General features: G+C 43.8%; 1 protein-coding gene across 2 annotated transcripts in view; it reads left to right on the forward strand.

Annotated features, from left to right (window-relative positions):
* Positions 1-19598, forward strand: part of ITPR2 (inositol 1,4,5-trisphosphate receptor type 2) — a 616651-nt gene that overhangs the window by 530154 nt on the left and 66899 nt on the right. For both annotated transcript variants that reach the window (XM_038760705.1, XM_038760713.1), the window contains one exon: positions 2520-2612. In XM_038760705.1, the coding sequence (XP_038616633.1) occupies positions 2520-2612 (93 nt within the window). The remainder of the gene's footprint in view (positions 1-2519; positions 2613-19598) is intronic.

Raw genomic sequence — 19598 nt, forward strand, 5'->3', positions numbered from 1 at the left:
AGATTGCATGTGGGGCTTACAGCCTAAGTAGGAGGGAGAACAGGCTTGAATCCCCATTTTGCAAGTGACTTGCCCAAGTTCACACAACAGACACCTGGTGGAGCTGGGATTAGAACCCTGGTCTTTTAGACTGTGAGCCCACTGTTGGGTAGGGACTGTCTCTATATGTTGCCAATTTGTACTTCCCAAGCACTTAGTACAGTGCTGTGCACACAGTAAGTGCTCAATAAATGCGATTGATGATGATGGTCCTTCACCTCCCAGGCCTGGGCTCTTTCCATAAGTCCACACTGCTTCCATTCTGTTCTCCCTCCTGCTTAAAAAGTGAACCTGATGAGATTCCATGTCGGTGCCTAACCTGATAATCTTGTATTAACCCCAAAACTTAGTTGAGTGCTGGGCAAATAGTAAGAGCTTAACAAATACCACAATTATTATTACTCATTTCTTCTCCCACTTCCTTTCCTACTCTCCTCCTACTAATTTTTTTTAATGGCATTTGTTAAGTGCTTACTACGTGCCAGGCACTGCACTAAGTCCTCGAGTAGATACGAGATAACCAGGTTGGACATGGTCCATGTCCCACATGGAGTTCACAGTCTTAACCCCCATTTTAGAGATGAAGTAACTGAGACCCAGATAAGTGACTCCCCTCTCTCCCCCTCCTCCCCCTTCCCATCCCCCCCACCTTACCTCCTTCCCCTCCCCACAACACCTGTATATATGTTTGTATGTATTTATTACTTTATTTTATTTGTACATATTTATTCTATTTATTTTATTTTGTTAATATGTTTTGTTTTGTTCTCTGTCTCCCCCTTCTAGACTTTGAGCCCACTGTTGGGTAGGGACCGTCTCTATATGTTGCCAACTTGTACTTCCCAAGCGCTTTGTCCAGTGCTCTGCACACAGTAAGCGCTCAATAAATGCGATTGAATGAATAAATGAATGAAGTGACTTGCCCAAGGTGACATATCAAACATGTGGTGGATCTGGAACTAGAACCCAGGTCCTCTGCCTCCCATATGCATGCTGTTTCTGCTAGGCCACTCTGCTTCTCCGTCTTCTCTTTCCTCCCCTCTTCTTTATTTTCTTTCCTTCACTGTCTCTCCCCTTATCACTTTTCTGTTTCTTCTCTTCCCCACTCCATTTTCCTCCTCCCTCAATCCTTCCTTTGCTCCTCCCCCCACCCCCCCATTCTCCCTACCACCTAGAGAAGCAGCGTGGCCTGGTGGAAAGAGCCCGGGCTTTGAAGTCAGAGGTCAGGGGTTCAAATCCCGGCTCTGCCAATTGTCAGCTGTGTGACTTTGGGCAAGTCACTTAACTTCTCTGTGCCTCAGTGACCTCATCTGTAAAATGGGGATTAAGACTGTGAGCCCCCCGTGGGACAACCTGATCACCTTGTAACCTCCCCCGGTGCTTAGAACAGTGCTTTGCATCCTTCTAGACTGTGAGCCCACTGTTGGGTAGGGACCGTCTCTATACGTTGCCAACTTGTACTTCCCAAGCTCTGCACACAGCAAGCGCTCAATAAATACAATTGAATGGATCAATCAATTAATCGTATTTATTGAGCGCTTACTGTGTGCAGAGCACTGTACTAAGCGCTTGGGAAGTACAAGTTGGCATGTATGAATGGATGAATGATAAATGCCATTATTACTATTATTATTACCAATCAGCTTTTCCTTCTCTCTCCCTTCCTTTGTTTTGGTGCTAATCAAGAAATCCTTAGTCCACTGCTCTGCACACAGGAAGCACTCAATAAATAATAACAATGATAACAATGGTACTTGTTAAGTGCTTACTGTGTGCCAAACACTGTTCTAAGCACTGGGTAGATACAAGTAAATCAGATTGGGCACAGTCCCTGTCCCACATGGGGCTCATACTCTTATCCCAGTTTTCCAGATGAGGGAACTAAGGCCCAGAGAAGTGAAGTGACTTGCCTAAGGTCACGCAGCAGACATATCGCAGTGCCAGGACTAGAACCCATTTCTTTCTGATTCCCAGGTCCAGGCTGTAGCCACCATTGATGACGATGATGATATTGCAATCCGGCAATATCCTTCCTCCTTCCTTCCTTCCTCTCCCCCTCGTCCCCCTCTCCATCCCCCCCATCTTACCTCCTTCCCTTCCCCACAACACCTGTATATATGTATATATGTTTGTACATATTTTTTACTCTATTTATTTATTTTATTTGTACATATGTATTCTATTTATTTTATTTTGTTAGTATGTTTGGTTTTGTTCTCTGTCTCCCCCTTTTAGACTGTGAGCCCACTGTTGAGTAGGGACTGTCTCTATATGTTGCCAATTTGTACTTCCCAAGCGCTTAGTACAGTGCTCTGCACATAGTAAGCGCTCAATAAATACGATTGATGATGATGATGATGATCCGGCGGTAGATTAGTGATTTCCAACCACTGGTCGATAGAATCCGGGGGATTCTTCCCCGTGACTCAAGGTCTCTGCTCCTCTCACCATACCCCGCTTTCTCTTTCATCTCTCATCAGGTGCCGGCGAAGTTCCTACCATGACTCTGACCTCGGTTTGGGGAGAGTGTGCCAAGGAAAACTGTTCTCCAACAATCCCAGCGCCAAATGCAGGTGAGGGAATTCCAGGAGAGGATAGCAGTGGGGACCCCCTACATGAGAGGGGGGAATTTGGGGGGGAAAGCTCTTCAGTTTAAGGCCAAGAGACTTGTGACGTGCCGATGGGCCTGAGGTGACGGTAGTCAATCAATCAATCAATCAATCGTATTTATTGAGCGCTTACTATGTGCAGAGCACTGTACTAACAGTGACGGTAAGCGACGGTAAGCGACATCCATCCACAGGAGGGCCTGATTGATTGATTGATTGGTGCTTAGGGCAGGGCTGTCTCATTCATTCATTCATTCATTCATTCAATAGTATTTATTGAGTGCTTACTGTATGCAGAGCACTGTACTAAGCGCTCGGGAAGTACAAGTTGGCGACCTATAGAGATGGTCCCTACCTATCAACGGGCTCACAGTCTAGAAGGGGGGAGACAGACGACAAAACAAAACATGTGGACAGGTGTCAAGTCGTCAGAACAAATAGAATTAAAGCTAAATGCACATCATTAACAAAATTAATAGAATAGTAAATACAGAGTAATAAATCTGTATAAACATATATACAGGTGCTGTGGGGAGGGGAAGGAGGTAGGGGAGGGGGATAGGGAGGAGGAGAGGAAAAAGGGGGCTCAGTCTCTTACTCCATTACCTCTTTCTCAGCCTTCGCACATGGTCCTTCTCCAGCCTCGCGACTGATACCTCAAAATAGCATATGAGGATTGGAAAAAAACACCAAAACACCTCAGGATAGCATTATGGGCAGCCCTCGATTTACAGTGTCACACTAAATCAATCAGTCGTATTTATTGAGCACTTACCGCATGCTGAGCTCTGTACTAAGCACTTGGGAGAGTATACTGAGTGGCCCAGTGCTTCTGAATGTGCCCCATGTGAGATTGGAGAAGCAGCGTGGCTCAGTGGAAAGAGCAGGGGTTTTGGAGTCAGAGGTCATGGGTTCAAATCCCGGCTCTGCCAATTGTCAGCTCTGTGACTTTGGGCAAGTCACTTAACTTCTCTGTGCCTCAGTTACCTCATCTGTAAAATGGGGATTAAGACTTTGAGCTCCCCGTGGAGCAACCTGATCACTTTATAACCTCCCAGTGGCTCAGTGGAAAGAGCACGGGCTTTGGAGTCAGAGGTCATGGGTTCGAATCCCAGCTCCGCCACATGTCTGCTGTGTGACCTTGGGCAAATCACTTAACTTCTCTATGCCTCAGTTACCTCATCTGGTGGGGATGATGACTGTGAGCCCTACGTGGGACAACCTGATCACATTGTACCCCCCCCCAGCGCTTAGAACAGTGCTTTGCACATAGTAAGCGCTTAACAAATGCCATCATTATTATTTGGACATAGTAAGTGCTTAATAAATGCTATTATTGTTATTATTATTATTATTATTATCTAGTGGATAGGAAATGGGCCTGGGAGCCAGAAGGACCTGGGTTCTAAAACCGGCTCTCCTACTTGTCTGCTGTGTGAACTTGGGCAACTCACTTCACCTCTCTGGGCCTCAGTAACCTCATCTGTAAGACTGTAAGCACCATGTGGGACAGGGACTGTGTCCAGTGTAATTTCTCTGTATCATCCCCAGTGCTTAGTAATAATAATAATAATAATAATAACACTAATAATAATAATAATGGTATTTGTTAAGCGCTTACTATGTGCCAAGCACTGTCTGAAGCACTGGGGTAGATACAGGGTAATCAAGTTGTCCCACATGAGACTCATACTTTTAATCCCCATTTTCCAGATGAGGTAATTGAGGCACAGAGAAGTTAGGTGACTTCCCCAAGGTAACACAGCAGACAAGAGGCAGAGCTGGGTTTAGAACCCATGACCTCTGACTCCCAAACCTGTGCTCTTTCCACTAAGCCATGCTGCTTCTCAGTCCCTGACACATAGTAAGCACGTAAAAAACACCACAATTATTGTTATTGTTATTATTATTGTTATTATTATTATTATTATTGTTATTATTATTATTATTATTACTACTGTGTCTGACCTGATTATCTTGTTCCTACCTGTTTGGTACAGTGCTTGGCACATAGTAATCGCTTAACAAATGCCACAGTTGTTATTATTACCTCTGCTTCGAGTTTACGACACAGCAGTTACTACCTTAAATCAATGTCCCCCCCGTTTGCTGTTAGATTATCTTGTACTTCCCAAGCGCTTAGTACAGTGCTGTGCACACAGTAAGCACTCAATAAATACTCTCTCCCCCTGCTAGACTGAGAGTCCGCTGTTGAGTATGGACTGTCTTTTAGACTGTGAGCCCACTGTTGGGTAGGGACTGTCTCTCTATGTTGCCAACTTGTACTTCCCAAGCGCTTAGTACAGTGCTCTGCACACAGTAAGCGCTCAATAAATACGATGATTGATTGATTGATTGACCGTCTCTCTATGTTGCCATCATCTTGTACTTCCCAAGCGCTTAGTACAGTGCTCTGCACACAGTAAGCGCTCAATAAATACGATTGAGTGAGTGAGTGAGTGGAAGTGGCAGGAGGGACTCATTCATTTATTCAATCGTATTTATTGAGCGCTTACTGTGTGCAGAGCAGCGTACTAAGCACTTGGGAAGTACAAATCAGCAAGATGTAGAGATGGTCCCTACCCAACTACAGGCTCACAGTCTAGACTAGAGCCCTTCTAGACTGTGAGCCCACTGTTGGGTAGGGACTGTCTCTATATGTTGCCAACTTGTACTTCCCAACCGCTTAGTACAGTGCTCTGCACACAGTAAGCGCTCAATAAATACGACTGATTGATTGAATGCTTAGAAGGGGGAGATAGACAACAAAACAAAACATGTAGACAGGTGTCAAAACCGTTAGAATAAATAGAATTATAGCTACACTCATGTTGAATCACAGGAGAAATATGGAAATGATTTTTAAATTTCCTATTATTCCTTTTTGGGTAAAAACCCCCCTTCTCCTGGGCTAAAAGAGAAAAGCTTTTACTAGAGGACTGTCAAATTATATGAATGATTGGATCCTTTAATTTTGAAGTCACAAATGCATAGCAGAGAAACAGTGTAGCCTAATGGAAAGAGCATGTGCCTGGGAATCAGAGGACGTGGATTCTAATCCTGTCTCTGCCACTTTTATTATTTTATCGTATTTGTTAAGTGCTTACTATTTGTCAAACAGTGTTCTAGGGACTGGAATAGGTACAAGTTGAGAAGCAGCGTGGCTCAGTGGAAAGAGCACGGGCTTTGGAGTCAGAGGTCATGGGTTCAAATCCCGGCTCTGCCAATTGTCAGCTGTGTGACTTTGGGCAAGTCACTTAACTTCTCTGTGCCTCAGTTACCTCATCTGTAAAATGGGTATTAAGACTGTGAGCCTCACGTGGGACAACCTGATCGCCTTGTGTAACCTCCCCAGTGCCTAAAACAGTGCTTTGCACATAGTAAGTGCTTAATAAATGCCATTATTATTATTATTATAAGTTAATTAGGTTGGACACGGTCCCTCTTTCCCTCGGGGCTCACAGTCTATGTAGGAAGGAGGACAAATATTGAATCCCCATTTTGCAGTTGAGGAAACTGAGGCACAGAGCAGACAAGTGACTTGCCCAAGGTCACACAGCAAGCAATTGGCAGCACCGGGATTAGAACTCAGGCCTTCTGATTCCGGGCTCTTTCCACAAGGCCAAGCTGCATCTCTCGCATCTGCTGTGTGACATTGGGCAAGTCACTTCACATCTCTGAGCCTCAGTTCTGTCATATGTAAAATGGGGATTTAATTCCTGTTCTTCCTCCCACTTAGATTGTGAGCCCCATGCAGGTCCTTTTACCTACTCCAATACTATTGTCATTAATATTATTATTATTACCACCTCACTGTCAATCAGTGATCCTTTTTGAATGTGTTCTGTGTGCAGAGCACTGTATTAAGCTCTTGGGAGAGTATGATCCAATAGAGTTGGTAGACAGGGTGTTTACAGTCTATATTTAGTAAATCAAAATCTGATCAACAGATCGATACATTCTCAAAGCATGTTTAAAGTCCTCTGCAAGTAGGCACCCTCACAGGGCTTATCCGTAATTCATAATAATAATAATAATAATAATGTTGGCGTTTGTTAAGTGCTTACTATGTGCGAAGCACTGTTCTAAGCGCTGGAGGGGCTACAAAGTGATCAGGTTGTTCCACGTGGGGCTCACAGTTTTCATCCCCATTTTCCAGATGAGGGAACTGAGGCTCAGAGAAGTGAAGTAACTTGCCCAAGGTCACACAACATACATGTGGCGGAGCTGGAATTCGAACCCATGACCTCTGACTCCAAAGCCCGGACTCTTTCCACTGAGCCACGCTGCTTCTCTAATTCATTTATTTCTATTTATGTCTGTCTTCCTCTAGACTGTAAGCTCACTGGGTGCAGAGAATGTGTCTGTTCATTGTTGTATGGTACTCTCCCAAGCGCTTACTATAGTGCCCTGCACACAGTAAGCCCACAGCCCACCCCAAACCCTCCGCTCCTCTGCCGCTAATCTCCTCACCGTACCTCGTTCTCGCCTGTCCCGCCATCGACCCCCGGCCCACGTCCTCCCCCGGGCCTGGAATCATCATCATCAATCGTATTTATTGAGCGCTTACTATGTGCAGAGCACTGTACTAAGCGCTTGGGAAGTACAAATTGGCAACATATAGAGACAGTCCCTACCCAACAGTGGGCTCACAGTCTAAAAATGCCTGGAATGCCCTCCCTTCACCCATCCGCCAAGCTAGCTCTCTTCCTCCCTTCAAGACCCTGCTGAGAGCTCACCTCCTCCAAGAGGCCTTCCCAAACTGAGCCCCTTCCTTCCTCTCCCCCTCGTCCCCCTCTCCATCCCCCCATCTTACCTCCTTCCCTTCCCCACAGCACCTGTATATATGTATATATGTTTGTACATGTTTATTACTCTATTTATTTATTTATTTATTTTACTCGTACATATCTATTCTATTTCTTTTATTTTGTTAGTATGTTTGGTTTTTTTCTCTGTCTCCCCCTTTTAGACTGTGAGCCCACTGTTGGGTAGGGACTGTCTCTATATGTTGCCAACTTGTACTTCCCAAGCACTTAGTACAGTGCTCTGCACACAGTAAGCGCTCAATAAATACGATTGATGATGATGATAATTAATACGATTGATTGATTTAAAAAATACATGGATTTAAACACCGTTCCTGCCGTAGAGAAGCTCACGATCTAAAAAGAAAAAGGGGAGAAGGCAGTGGTGACAGACAAATAAGGACACAAGTCAGGGACAACCTGATTGCCTTGTAACCTCCCCAGTGCTTAGAACAGTGCTCTGCACATAGTAAGCGCTTAATAAATACAATCATTATTATTATTATAGTGGTTGGAGCTTGGGCCTGGGAGTCAGAAGGTCATGGGTTCTAATCCCAACTATACCACTTCTTAATCCCAAATTTACAAATGAGGGAACTGAGGCTCAAAGAAGTGATGTGACTTGACCAAGGTCACAGAACACACAAGTGGGCAAGTCACATCACTTCTTTGAGCCTCAGTTCCCTCATTTGTAAATTTGGGATTAAGACTTTGAACCCTATTTGGGACAGGGACAGTGTCCAACCCGATTATCTTGTATCTACCCCAGTGATTAATACAGTGCATGGCACATAGTAAGTGCTTAACAAATACCATTAACATTATAAAGCAGTCCAATTAATAATATTGATAGTAGTAATATTTATTAAGTGCTTACCACGTGCTAAGGATTGAGGAGCAGCATGGCCTTGACGAAATATTCATTCACTCATTCATTCAATCATCATCATCATCAATCGTATTTATTGTGCACTTACTGTGTGCAGAGCACTGTACTAAGCGCTTGGGAAGTACAAGTTGGCAACATATAGAGACAGTCCCTACCCAACAGTGGGCCCACAATCGTATTTATTGAGTGCTTTCTGGGTGCAAAGCACTTGAGAGAGTACAATATAACAATAAACAGACACATTCCCTGTACACAGTAAGCTTACAGTCTAGAGATAAGTTTACAAAGCATGGGTTTAGGAGTCACAGGAACTGGGTTCTGATTCTGGCTCTGCCGCTTGTCTGCTCTGTGACTTTGGGCAATCACTTCTCTGTGCCTCAGCTACTTCATCTGCGAAATGGGGGTTTTATACCTGTTCTCCCTCCTACTTACACCGTGAACCCCATGTGGGATGTGATTACCTTGTAGCTGCCCCAGTGCTTAGGACAGTGTTTGGCATATAGTAAGTGTTTAACGAATACAGTGTTTGTTAGCATTAATTAGTAGATTCAAGACTGCGAGAGCAGACACAGTCCCAGTCCCCCTCAGGACTCACAATCAGCCTGATCCCCACTTCACAGATGGGGAGACTGAGGCCGCGAGAGGTGAAGCGACTTGCCCAAGGTTGCACGATAGACCAGTGGATGATGATGATAATGTTGATGATGGTATTTGTTAAGTGCTTACTATGTGCCCAGCACTGTTCTAAGCGCTGGGGTAGATACAAGGTAATCAGGTTGCCCCAGGTGGGGCTCAGAGTCTTAATCCTCATTTTACAGATGAGGTAACTGAGGCACAGAGAAGTTAAGTGGCTTGCCCAGGGTCACACAGCAGACAAGTGGCGGTGCTGAGATTAGAACCCACATCTTCCGACTCCCAAGCCCGGGCTCTTTCCACTAAGTCATGCTGCTTCTCTGAGGACCTGCAACTAGAATCACTATGGGAAGCAATCAATCAATCAATCAATCAATCAATCAATCATATTTATTGAGCACTTACTGTGTGCAGAGCACTGTACTAAGCGCTTGGGAAGTACAAGTTGGCAGCATATAGAGACAGTCCCTACCCAACAGTGGGCTCACAGTCTAAAAGGGGGAGACAGAGAACAAAACCAAACATACTAACAAAATAAAATAAATAGAATAGATATGTACAAGTAAAATAAATAAATAAATAGAGTAATAAATATGTACTGAAGCAGCATGGTTCAGTGGCTAGCGCTTGGGACTGGGAGTCGGAAGGACTTGGGTTCTAATCCTGGCTCTGGCACTTGTCTGCTGGGTGGCCTTGGGCAAACCTCTTGGCTTCTCTGTGCCTCGCTTATCTGGAAAATGGGGATTAAAACTGTGAGCCCCATGTGGGACAGGGACTTTGTCCAACCTGGCTAGTTGGTATCTTCCCCAGTGCTGAATTGCTTCCTTTATTCATCCCCTACCTCCCAGCCCCACAGCACTTATGTCGATATCAGTCATTTATTTACATCTATTCATGCAGCACTTATGTCCATATCAGTCATTTATTTACATCTATTCATGTCCGTCTCCCCCACTAGACTGTAAGCTCGTTGTGGGCAGGGAATATGCCTTTCTATTGTTGAATTGTACTCAGTACGGCACTCTGTGCACGGTAAGTGCTCAATAAATAAGATTGAATGAATGAATGAATGGCACAGAGTGAGCGCTTAACAAATTCCCCCCCAAAAAAGGGAATTCAGGCCTCCAAATAAATCATTTGCATTGATTAACACCTCGCTGGCCTGGAACCGGGAAAGTCAGAGACAAAGCAAACCCAGTGTACCGTACCATCCGGTGCCACAGCTCGTGTGGAACAAACCTCCTTTATTCACGTTTTCCTCCGTGGTGTTGCGGGTTTCTGGGCACCCTTTGTATTTGACTTTGCATCGGGAGAAACGGATAAGCGGGTTCAATTGTCTCGTTCTCGCCATCTGTAAATCCTCTGGCATTTTGCACGGTGGATAAGAATTCGCTGAAAGCCGGAATCTAATCTGGGTTTGGCATTGCCTCTCACATTCATCCGTCTCTTATCTGGGTCCAAAATGAGGGTTGAGATTTTTACGTAGGCAGTCAAGTGTGTGTGTGCTTGTATGTGTGTGTGTGTGTACACACTTATGTATATATCTGTAATTTTATTTATCTGTATTAATGTCTGTTTACTTGTACTGATGTCTGTCTCCCCCCCTCTAGACTGTGAGCTCATTGTGGACAGGGACTGTCACTCTTTACTGTTGTATTGTAGCAGCGTGGCTCAATGGAAAGAGCCCGGGCTTTGGAGTCAGAGGTCAGGGGTTCAAATCCCGGCTCTGCCAATTGTCAGCTGTGTGACTTTGGGCAAGTCACTTCACTTCTCTGGGCCTCAGTTCCCTCATCTGTAAAATGGGGATTAAGACTGTGAGCCCCCCATGGGACAACCTGATCACCTTGTAACCTCCCCAGCACTTAGAACAGTGCTTTGCACATAGTAAGCGCTTAATAAATGCCATTATTGTTATTATTACTTTCCGAAGGGCTTAGTACTGTGCTCTGCCCACAGTAAGCACTTAATAAATACGACTGACTGACTGAATGAATGAAAATAGCACCCGATACTCACATTGGCATCAACAATAAGCTTGGCTCAAGAGAGGATCGTGACGGAGCTGTCTTGTGAAATGAGCCACCCACTGTGAGTGCCAGAAAAAAGGACCTCCATTTCTCATAATAATAATAATGGCGGAGCCAGGATTAGAACCCGTGACCTGTGACTCCCAAGCCCGGGCTCTTTCCACTGGGCCACGCTGCTTCTTAGTACTAGACTAGACTGTGAGCCTGTGGTAGACAGGAATTGCCGCTCTTTATTGTTGTATTGTTCTTTACCAAATGCTTAGTACGGAGCTCTGCTAGACGGTAAGCTCCTTCATCAATCGTATTTATTGAGCGCTTACTTTGTGCAGAGCACTGTACTATGCACTTGTGGGTAGAGAATGTGTCCACCAGCTCTGGTATATTGGACTCTCCCAAGTGTTTAGTACGGGGTTCTGCACCCACAAAGTGCTCAGTAAATACCACTGATGGACTGATTGATTTTGTTAGCATATCACATTGTAGCCAGACTGATGGTCTGATGTCAGGAGAACTTTCTCCTTAATTCTCCTAAGAGAATGCCCTCCCTCCTCATACGGTTTTGACACCTGTCTACTTGTTTTATTTTGTTGTCTTTCTCCCCCTTCTAGACTGTGAGCCCGTTGTTGGGTAGGGACCGTCTCTATATGTTGCCGACTTGGACTTCCCAAGTGCTTAGTTCAGTGCTCTGCACACAGTAAGCGCTCAGTAAATACGATTGAATGAATGAATGAAATGAATGAATAATAACTGTGGTACTTGTTAAGCTATTACTGTGTGCCTGATGCTGTCCTTAGCACTGGGGTAGATACAAGTGGATCAGGTTGGACACAGTCCCTGTCCCATGTGGGGCTCACACTCTTAATCCCAATTTTACAGATGAGGAACCTAAGGCCCAGAGAAGTGAAGTGATTTATGATTTATCAAGCAAAAACTCCTTACTGTTGGCATCAAAGTTCTCCATTCATTCATTCATTCATTCATTCATTCATTCATTCATATTTATTGAGCGCTTACTGTGTGAAGAGCACTGGACTAAGCACTTGGGAAATACAAGTTGGCAACATGTAGAGACGGTCCCTACCCAACAGTGGGCTCACAGTCTAGAAGGGGGAGACAGACAACGAAACAGAACATATTAACAAAATAAAATAAATAGAATAAATATGTACAAGTAAAATAAATAAATTCATTCATTCAGTCATATTTATTGAGCGCTTACTGTGTGCAGAGCACTGCACTAAGCGCTTGGGAAGTACAAGTTTGCAACATATAGAGACGGTCCCTACATCACAGTGGGCTCACAGTCTAGAAGGGGGAGGCAGACAATGAAACAGAACATATTAACAAAATAAAATAAATAGGATAAATATGTACATCACCTCACCCCCTCCTCCCCTTCTCCTTCTCCGCTCCTCTGCTGCCACTAATCTCCTCACTGGGCCTCGTTCTCACCTGTCCCGCCGTCGACCCCTGGCCCATGTCCTACCTCTGGCCTGGAATGCCCTCCTTCCTCAAATCCACCAAACTAGCTCTCTTCCCTGTTTCAAAGCCCTACTGAGAGCTCACCTCCTCCAGGAGGCCTTCCCAGACTGAGCCCCCCTTTTCCTCTGCTCCTCCTCACCTCCCTGTCGTTCCAACTCCCTCCCTCTGCTCTACCCAGCACTTAGAACAGTACCCAGCGCTTAGAACGTGCTTTGCACATAGTAAGCACTTAATAAATGCCATTATTATTATTATTATTATTATTACCCCCTTCCCCTCCTCCCCATCACCCTGACTCCTTCCCTCTGTTCTATTCCCATCCCCACCCCACATGTGTATCTATGTACATATTCATTATTCTATTTATTTTATTAATGATATGTATATATCTATACTTCCGTTTATTTATATTGATGCTGTTGATGCCCGTCTACTTGTTTTGCTTTGTTTTGTGGCCTGTCTACCCCCTTCTAGACTGTGAGCCCGTTGTTAGGTAGGGATTGTCTCTATTTGTTGCCAAATTGTACTTCCCAAGCACTTGGTACAGTGCTCTGCGCTCAGTAAGTGCTCAATAAATACGATTGAGTGAATCAATGAATGAATTTACCCAAGGTCACACAGCAGACGTGAGGCAGAGCCAGGATTAGAACCGAAGTCCTTCTGACTCCAAGGTACAGGTTCTATCTAATAAGCCGTTCTTTCCCATCCACCAGTTATTGCTCCAAAAGAATACAATATATTCTTTTAAAGAAAGAGGAATGCTAGTTGATGCTATTTGAAAAACCATGGTGTGACTTAGATTCATTCATTTCATTCAGTCGTATTTATTGAGCACCTACTGTGTGCAGAGCACTGTAATTTAATTTAATGTAATGATGGCATTTATTAAGCGCTATGTGCAAAGCTCTGTACTAATCAATCAATCGTATTTATTGAGCGCTTACTGTGTGCAGAGCACTGTACTAAGCGCTTGGGAAGTACAAGTTGTCAACAAATAGAGACAGTCCCTACCCAACAGTGGGCTCACAGTCTAAAAGGGGGAGACAGAAAACCAAACCAAACATACTAACAAAATAAAATAAATAGAATAGATATGTACAAGTAAAATAAATAAATAAACGCTGGGGAGGTTACAAGGTGATCAGGTTGTCCCATGGCGGGGGGGCTCACAGTCTTAATCCCCATTTTACAGATGAGGGAACGGAGGCCCAGAGAAGTGACTTGCCCAAAGTCACACAGCTGACAATTGGTGGAGCCGGGATTTGAACCCATGACCTCTGACTCCAAAGCCCGAGCTCTTTCCACTGAGCCACGCTGCTTCTCTTACTGTACTGTACTAAGCTCTTGGGAAGTACAAGTTGGCAACATATAGAGGCGGTCCCTACCCAACAATGGGCTCACAGTCTAGAAGGTGTAAATGCTAACTGTGAGCCAAGCACTGGGCTACCTGCTGGGGGAAGCTACAGATCAGACCATCTACACCCTCAGAAGGTCGTGAGTTCTAATCCCGGCTCTGCCCCTTGTCTGCTGAGTGACCTTGGACAAGTCACTTCACTGCTCTGTGCCTCAGTTACCTTATCTGTAAAATGGGGGTTGAAACCGTGAGCCCCACGTGGGACCGGGACTGTACCCAACCTGATTTTCTTGTATCCACCCCAGGGTTCAGTATAGTGCCTGGCACATAATAAGTACTTAACAAATACCATTATTATTATTAAGAGGGAGGGAGAATCAGGATTTTGATCCCTATTTTACAGATGTAGAAACTGAGGCCCAGAGAAGTTAAGTAATTTTCCCAAGGCCACACAGCTGGTCAGTTGTGGAGGTAGGAGTAGAACCCTACCCCATCAGTCCTGCGCTCAATCCACTAGGTCACACTGCCTCCCGATATTCCCAGTATAGTCTCACTGTTAAAAATCAATCAATCAATCAGTGGTATCTATTGAGCGCTTCCTTTGTGCAGGACACTGGTCTAAGCCTTTGAAAGACTACAATATAACAAGATTTTGTAGACGTGTTCCCCGCCCACAAGGAGCTTACAGTCTCAAAGTTCATTCATTCATTCAATCGTATTTATTGAGCGCTTACTGTGTGCAGAGCACTGTACTAAGCTCTTGGGAAGTACAACTAAGCGCTTGGGAAGTACAAGCGCTTGGGAAGTACAAAGTTGATCCCCGAGGAAGAGAAAGGTTTGGAGGCAGTCAAAATTCATTCATTCATTCATTCATTCATTCATTTATTCAGTCGTATTTATTGAGCGCTTACTGTGTGCAGAGCACTGTATTTAAGCACTTGGGAAGGACAAGGCGGCAACATATAGAGACGGTCCCTACCCGACAATGGGCTCACTGTCTAGAAGGGGGAGACAGACAACAAAATAAAACATGTAAACAGGTGTCAAAAGCATTAAAATAAATAGAATTATAGCTATATGCAAATCATTAATAAAATAGAGTAGTACAATATGTACTACTAAATACATAAATAAATAAATACTATAAATAAATAAATAAATAAATATAAATAAATACTAAATAAATAAATAGAGTAGTACAATAGAGTAGTACAATATGTACAAGTAAAATAAAGAGAGTAATAAATATGTACAAATATATACAAGTGCCGTCAGGCGGGGCCGGGGGGAACGTACGCTTGACCCAAATTCAGGATATTTTGATTCCTCTCCTTGCAATAAGAGAGGCAGTGTTGTAATTTTTTAAAATTGTATTTGTTAAGTACTTACTATGTGCCAGGCACTGTATTAAGCACTGGAGGAATTACAAGCTAATCAGGTTAGACATAGTCCAAGTCCTATTAATCCCCATTTTACCTTTAATCCCCATCATCATCATCATCATCATCAATTGTATTTATTGAGCGCTTACTGTGTGCAGAGCACTGGACTAAGTGCCTGGGAAGTACAAGTTGGCAACATATAGAGACAGTCCCTACCCAACAGTGGGCTCACAGTCTAAAAGGGGGAGACAGAGAACAAAACCAAACATACTAACAAAATAAAATAAATAGAATAGATATGTACAAGTAAAATAAATAAATAAATAAATAGAGTAATAAATATGTACAAATATATATACATATATACAGGTGCTGTGGGGAAGGGAAGGAGGTAAGATGGGGGGGATGGAGAGGGGGACGAGGGGGAGAGGAAGGAAGGGGCTCAGTCTGGGAAGGCACCTGAGGCCCAGAGAAGGGAAGTGACTTTCCCCAGGTCACACAGCAGGCAAGTGGGGGGAGCCGGGATTAGAACCCAGGTCCTTCTGACACCCTGATTGGGGCACTAACCACAAGACCATCCTGCTCATTAACTCCAACCCACATCTTGGTGACCTACCAGCTGACTGGTGAGAAGCAGCATGGCGTTGTGGAAGGGGCATGGGCTTGGGAGCCAGAGGTCATGGGTTCTAATCCCACCTCCACCACTTACCACCTGTGTGACTTGGGGCAAGTCACTTAACGTCTCTGTGCCTCAATTATCTCATCTGTAAAATGGGGGTTAAGACTGTGAGCCCCACGTGGGACAACCTGATTTCCTTGTATCTACCCCAGAGCTTCGGACAGTGCTTGGCATATGGTAAGCACTTAACAAATACCATCATTAATTAATCATGTTGTGTTCAAAATGATTTACATCAACATTTCCATAACGAATGGCCTGTAATTAAAGTTTTGGGCTACTGAACAAAGTGTTTACGGTTTACAAAAAGTATGTTGATGACAGTATATTGTTTTCCAAGTTCATCCTCAAACATATTATTTCAGTTAATCATGCAAGTATAAAATTGACATTTATTAAATGGTATTATTCCTGAGAGCTCCATAGCCAGAGTTTGTTGAAAACCAGCATAGAGAGCCAACATCAGATTTCAGGGGAAAATGTTGCCTACTTAATAGTAATAATAATAATAATAATAATAATTACGGTACTTGTTAAGCACTTACTTTGTGCCAAGCACTGTTCTAAGTGTTGGAGTAGATACAAGCTAATCAGGTTGGACACAGGCCCTCTCCCACATTACTTAATTATGGTATTTGTTGGGTGCTTACTGTGTCAGGCACTGTACTAAGTGCTTTAGACTTTAAGGCTGTGAGCCCCCTTCAAGACTGTGAGCCCACTGTTGGGTAGGGACTGTCTCTATTTGTTGCCAACTTGTACTTCCCAAGAGCTTAGTACAGTGCTCTGTGCACAGTAAGCGCTCAATAAATATGATTGATTGATTGATTGATTTAGTGGATGCAAGCAGATGGGGATGGACACATTCATTCATTCAATCGTATTTATTAAGTGCTTACTGTGTGCAGAGTACTGTACTAAGCGCTTGGGAAGTACAAGTTGGCAACATATAGAGACAGTCCCTACCCAACAGTGGGCTCACAGTCTAAAACGGGGCTCACAGTCTAAAAGTCTAAAGCACTTAGTACAGTGCCTGACACAGTAAGCACCCAACAAATACCATAATTAAGTAATGTGGGTTAGTACAGTGCTCTGCACACAGTAAGTGCTCAATAAATATGATTGATTGATTGATTGATTTAGTGGATACAAGCAGATGGGGATGGACACAGTCATTCATTCATTCAATCATATTTATTAAGCGCTTACTGTGTGCAGAGTACTGTACTATGCGCTTGGGAAAGTAAAATTCGGCACTAAATAAAGAGTGATAATCCCTTCCCACAACGAACTCACCATCTAGAGGAGCTCGCAGCCTTGATCCCCATTTCTATAGACGAGGTACCTGAGGCCCAGAGGAGTGAAGTGACCTGCACAAGGTCACACAACGTACAAGAGGCAGAGCCAGACATTAGAACCCGTGACCTTCCAACTCCCAGGCCAGCCCCGTGTTGTATGTGATAATTAGTCTCTGCCTTCACGGAGATGTTTTAGCGTTGTTAACAAGCTACATCCCGTAGCCGGGGGGAGCCTTTTAAAATCTGGAAATTTGACCCGAAGGAATACCGTGGAACGTTTCGAGAACGAGCGACCTTCCCTAAAGGCTCAGCGTCTTGGAGTTGGATCCAGATTGTGCTTTCCTCTCTGGTCTGTCAGCCTTCACTATTGAAGGGAAGGTCAGCGGGGCTGTGTCTCCCTCATTCTGGGAGGCCTTCCCAGACTGAGCCCCTTCTTTCCTCTCCCCCTCGTCCCCCTCTCCATCCCCCCATCTTACCTCCTTCCCTTCCCCACAGCACCTGTATATATGTATATATGGTTGTACATATTTATTACTCTATTTATTTATTTATTTATTTTACTTGTACATTTCTATCCTATTTATTTTATTTTGTTGGTATGTTTGGTTCTGTTCTCTGTCTCCCCCTTTTAGACTGTGAGCCCACTGTTGGGTAGGGACTGTCTCTATGTGTTGCCAATTTGTACTTCCCAAGCGCTTAGTACAGTGCTCTGCACATAGTAAGCGCTCAATAAATATGATTGATTGATTGATTGATTGATTGATTCTCATCTCTCCCTCTGGCTTGTAGATAACGTCCTGACTGTTCTCGATCAGTGGCCAGTGAGCTCACGGTCATTCATTCACTCATTCAATCGTATTTATTAAGCGCTTACTGTGTGCAGGGCACTGTACTAAGCGCTTGGGAAGTACACGTTGGCAACATATAGAGACGGTCCCTACCCAACAAAGGGCTCACAGTCTAGAAGGGGGAGACAGACGACAAAACAATTAGATGACAAAACGATTTCAACTAAGAGCTAGGTTTCATTTGTTCATCACATCCTTTCCTGAGGTGTTCTTTTCCATCATAAAACCCAAATATTTCTGGAAGAGAAACACTAGATCTTAAAGAGGGGCTTGGGACTGATCTGCTAGGCAAATACACCATGCTAATCATTCAATAATGCTTCATTAGGCACAATCCTTCCAAATTATCAGTTCACTCTATATAGTTACACCCAATTTCTCTTTTTGAGAGAGAATACAATATATTAAAGCAGGTATGTTCATTTTAGGGGTTTTTTATGGTATTTGTTAAGTGCTCACTATGTGCCGGCCCACCCCACCGCGCCCCCCTAAACACAATGAAGATCGAAACAATAGTTTCATCCGAGTCACAGGACCTCGCTACTGACCTGTTATTCATTTAATCGTATTTCAGTCGTATTTTTTGAGTGCTTACTGTGTGCAGAGCACTGTGCTAAGCGCTCTCCAAACTATGTAATCCGTCCTCAGGAAAGGGTGGAATGACAATAATCATCCTGGGGTTGATTAGGTTTTCCCTATGTGCCAAGCATTGTACTAAATGTCATTTTATTTGGTTATTCATTCATTCAATCGTATTTATTGAGCACTTACTGTGTTCAGAGCATTGTACTAAGCACTTGGGAAGACAAATCGTCAACATATAGAGACGGTCTCTACCCAATAACGGGCTCACAGTCTTAATTGTATTTATTGAGTGCTTACTGTGTGCAGAGCACTATACTAAGCGCTTGGAAAGTACAATTCGGCAACAGATAGAGACAATCCCTACCCAACAACGGGCTCACCGTCTAGAAGGGAGGGGGCATCCAACAAAACAATGTATATATGTATATATGTTTGTATGTATTTATTACTCTATTTTATTTGTACATGTTTATTCTATTTATTTTATTTTGTTAATATGTTTTGTTTTGTTCTCTGTCTCCCGCTTCTAGACTGTGAGCCCACTGTTGGGTAGGGACCGTCTCTACCTGTTGCTGACGTGTACTTCCCAAGTGCTTAGTACAGTGCTCTGCACACAGTAAGCACTCAATAAATACGATTGAATGAATGAATTAATGAATGAAAAGCGCTTAACAAATACTATTCTTATTATCATTATTACACTCTTTGAGGACTGCGTGATGAACATTGGCAGCTGGGTGCTGCTCATGTATGATCCGAGCATTCTGAGCGTGTATCATTCATTCATTCATTCATTGAATCGTATTTATTGAGGGCTTACTGTGTGCAGAGCACTGTACTAAGCGCTTGGGAAGTACAAGTTGGCAACATACAGAGACGGTCCCTATCCAACAACGGGCTCACAGTCTAGAAGGGGGAGACAGACCACAAAACAAAACATGTGGACGGGTGTCAAGTCATCAGAGTAA

This window comes from Tachyglossus aculeatus, chromosome 2, assembly GCF_015852505.1.
Source record: "Tachyglossus aculeatus isolate mTacAcu1 chromosome 2, mTacAcu1.pri, whole genome shotgun sequence".
In the NCBI taxonomy this organism is placed as follows: Eukaryota; Metazoa; Chordata; class Mammalia; order Monotremata; family Tachyglossidae; genus Tachyglossus; species Tachyglossus aculeatus.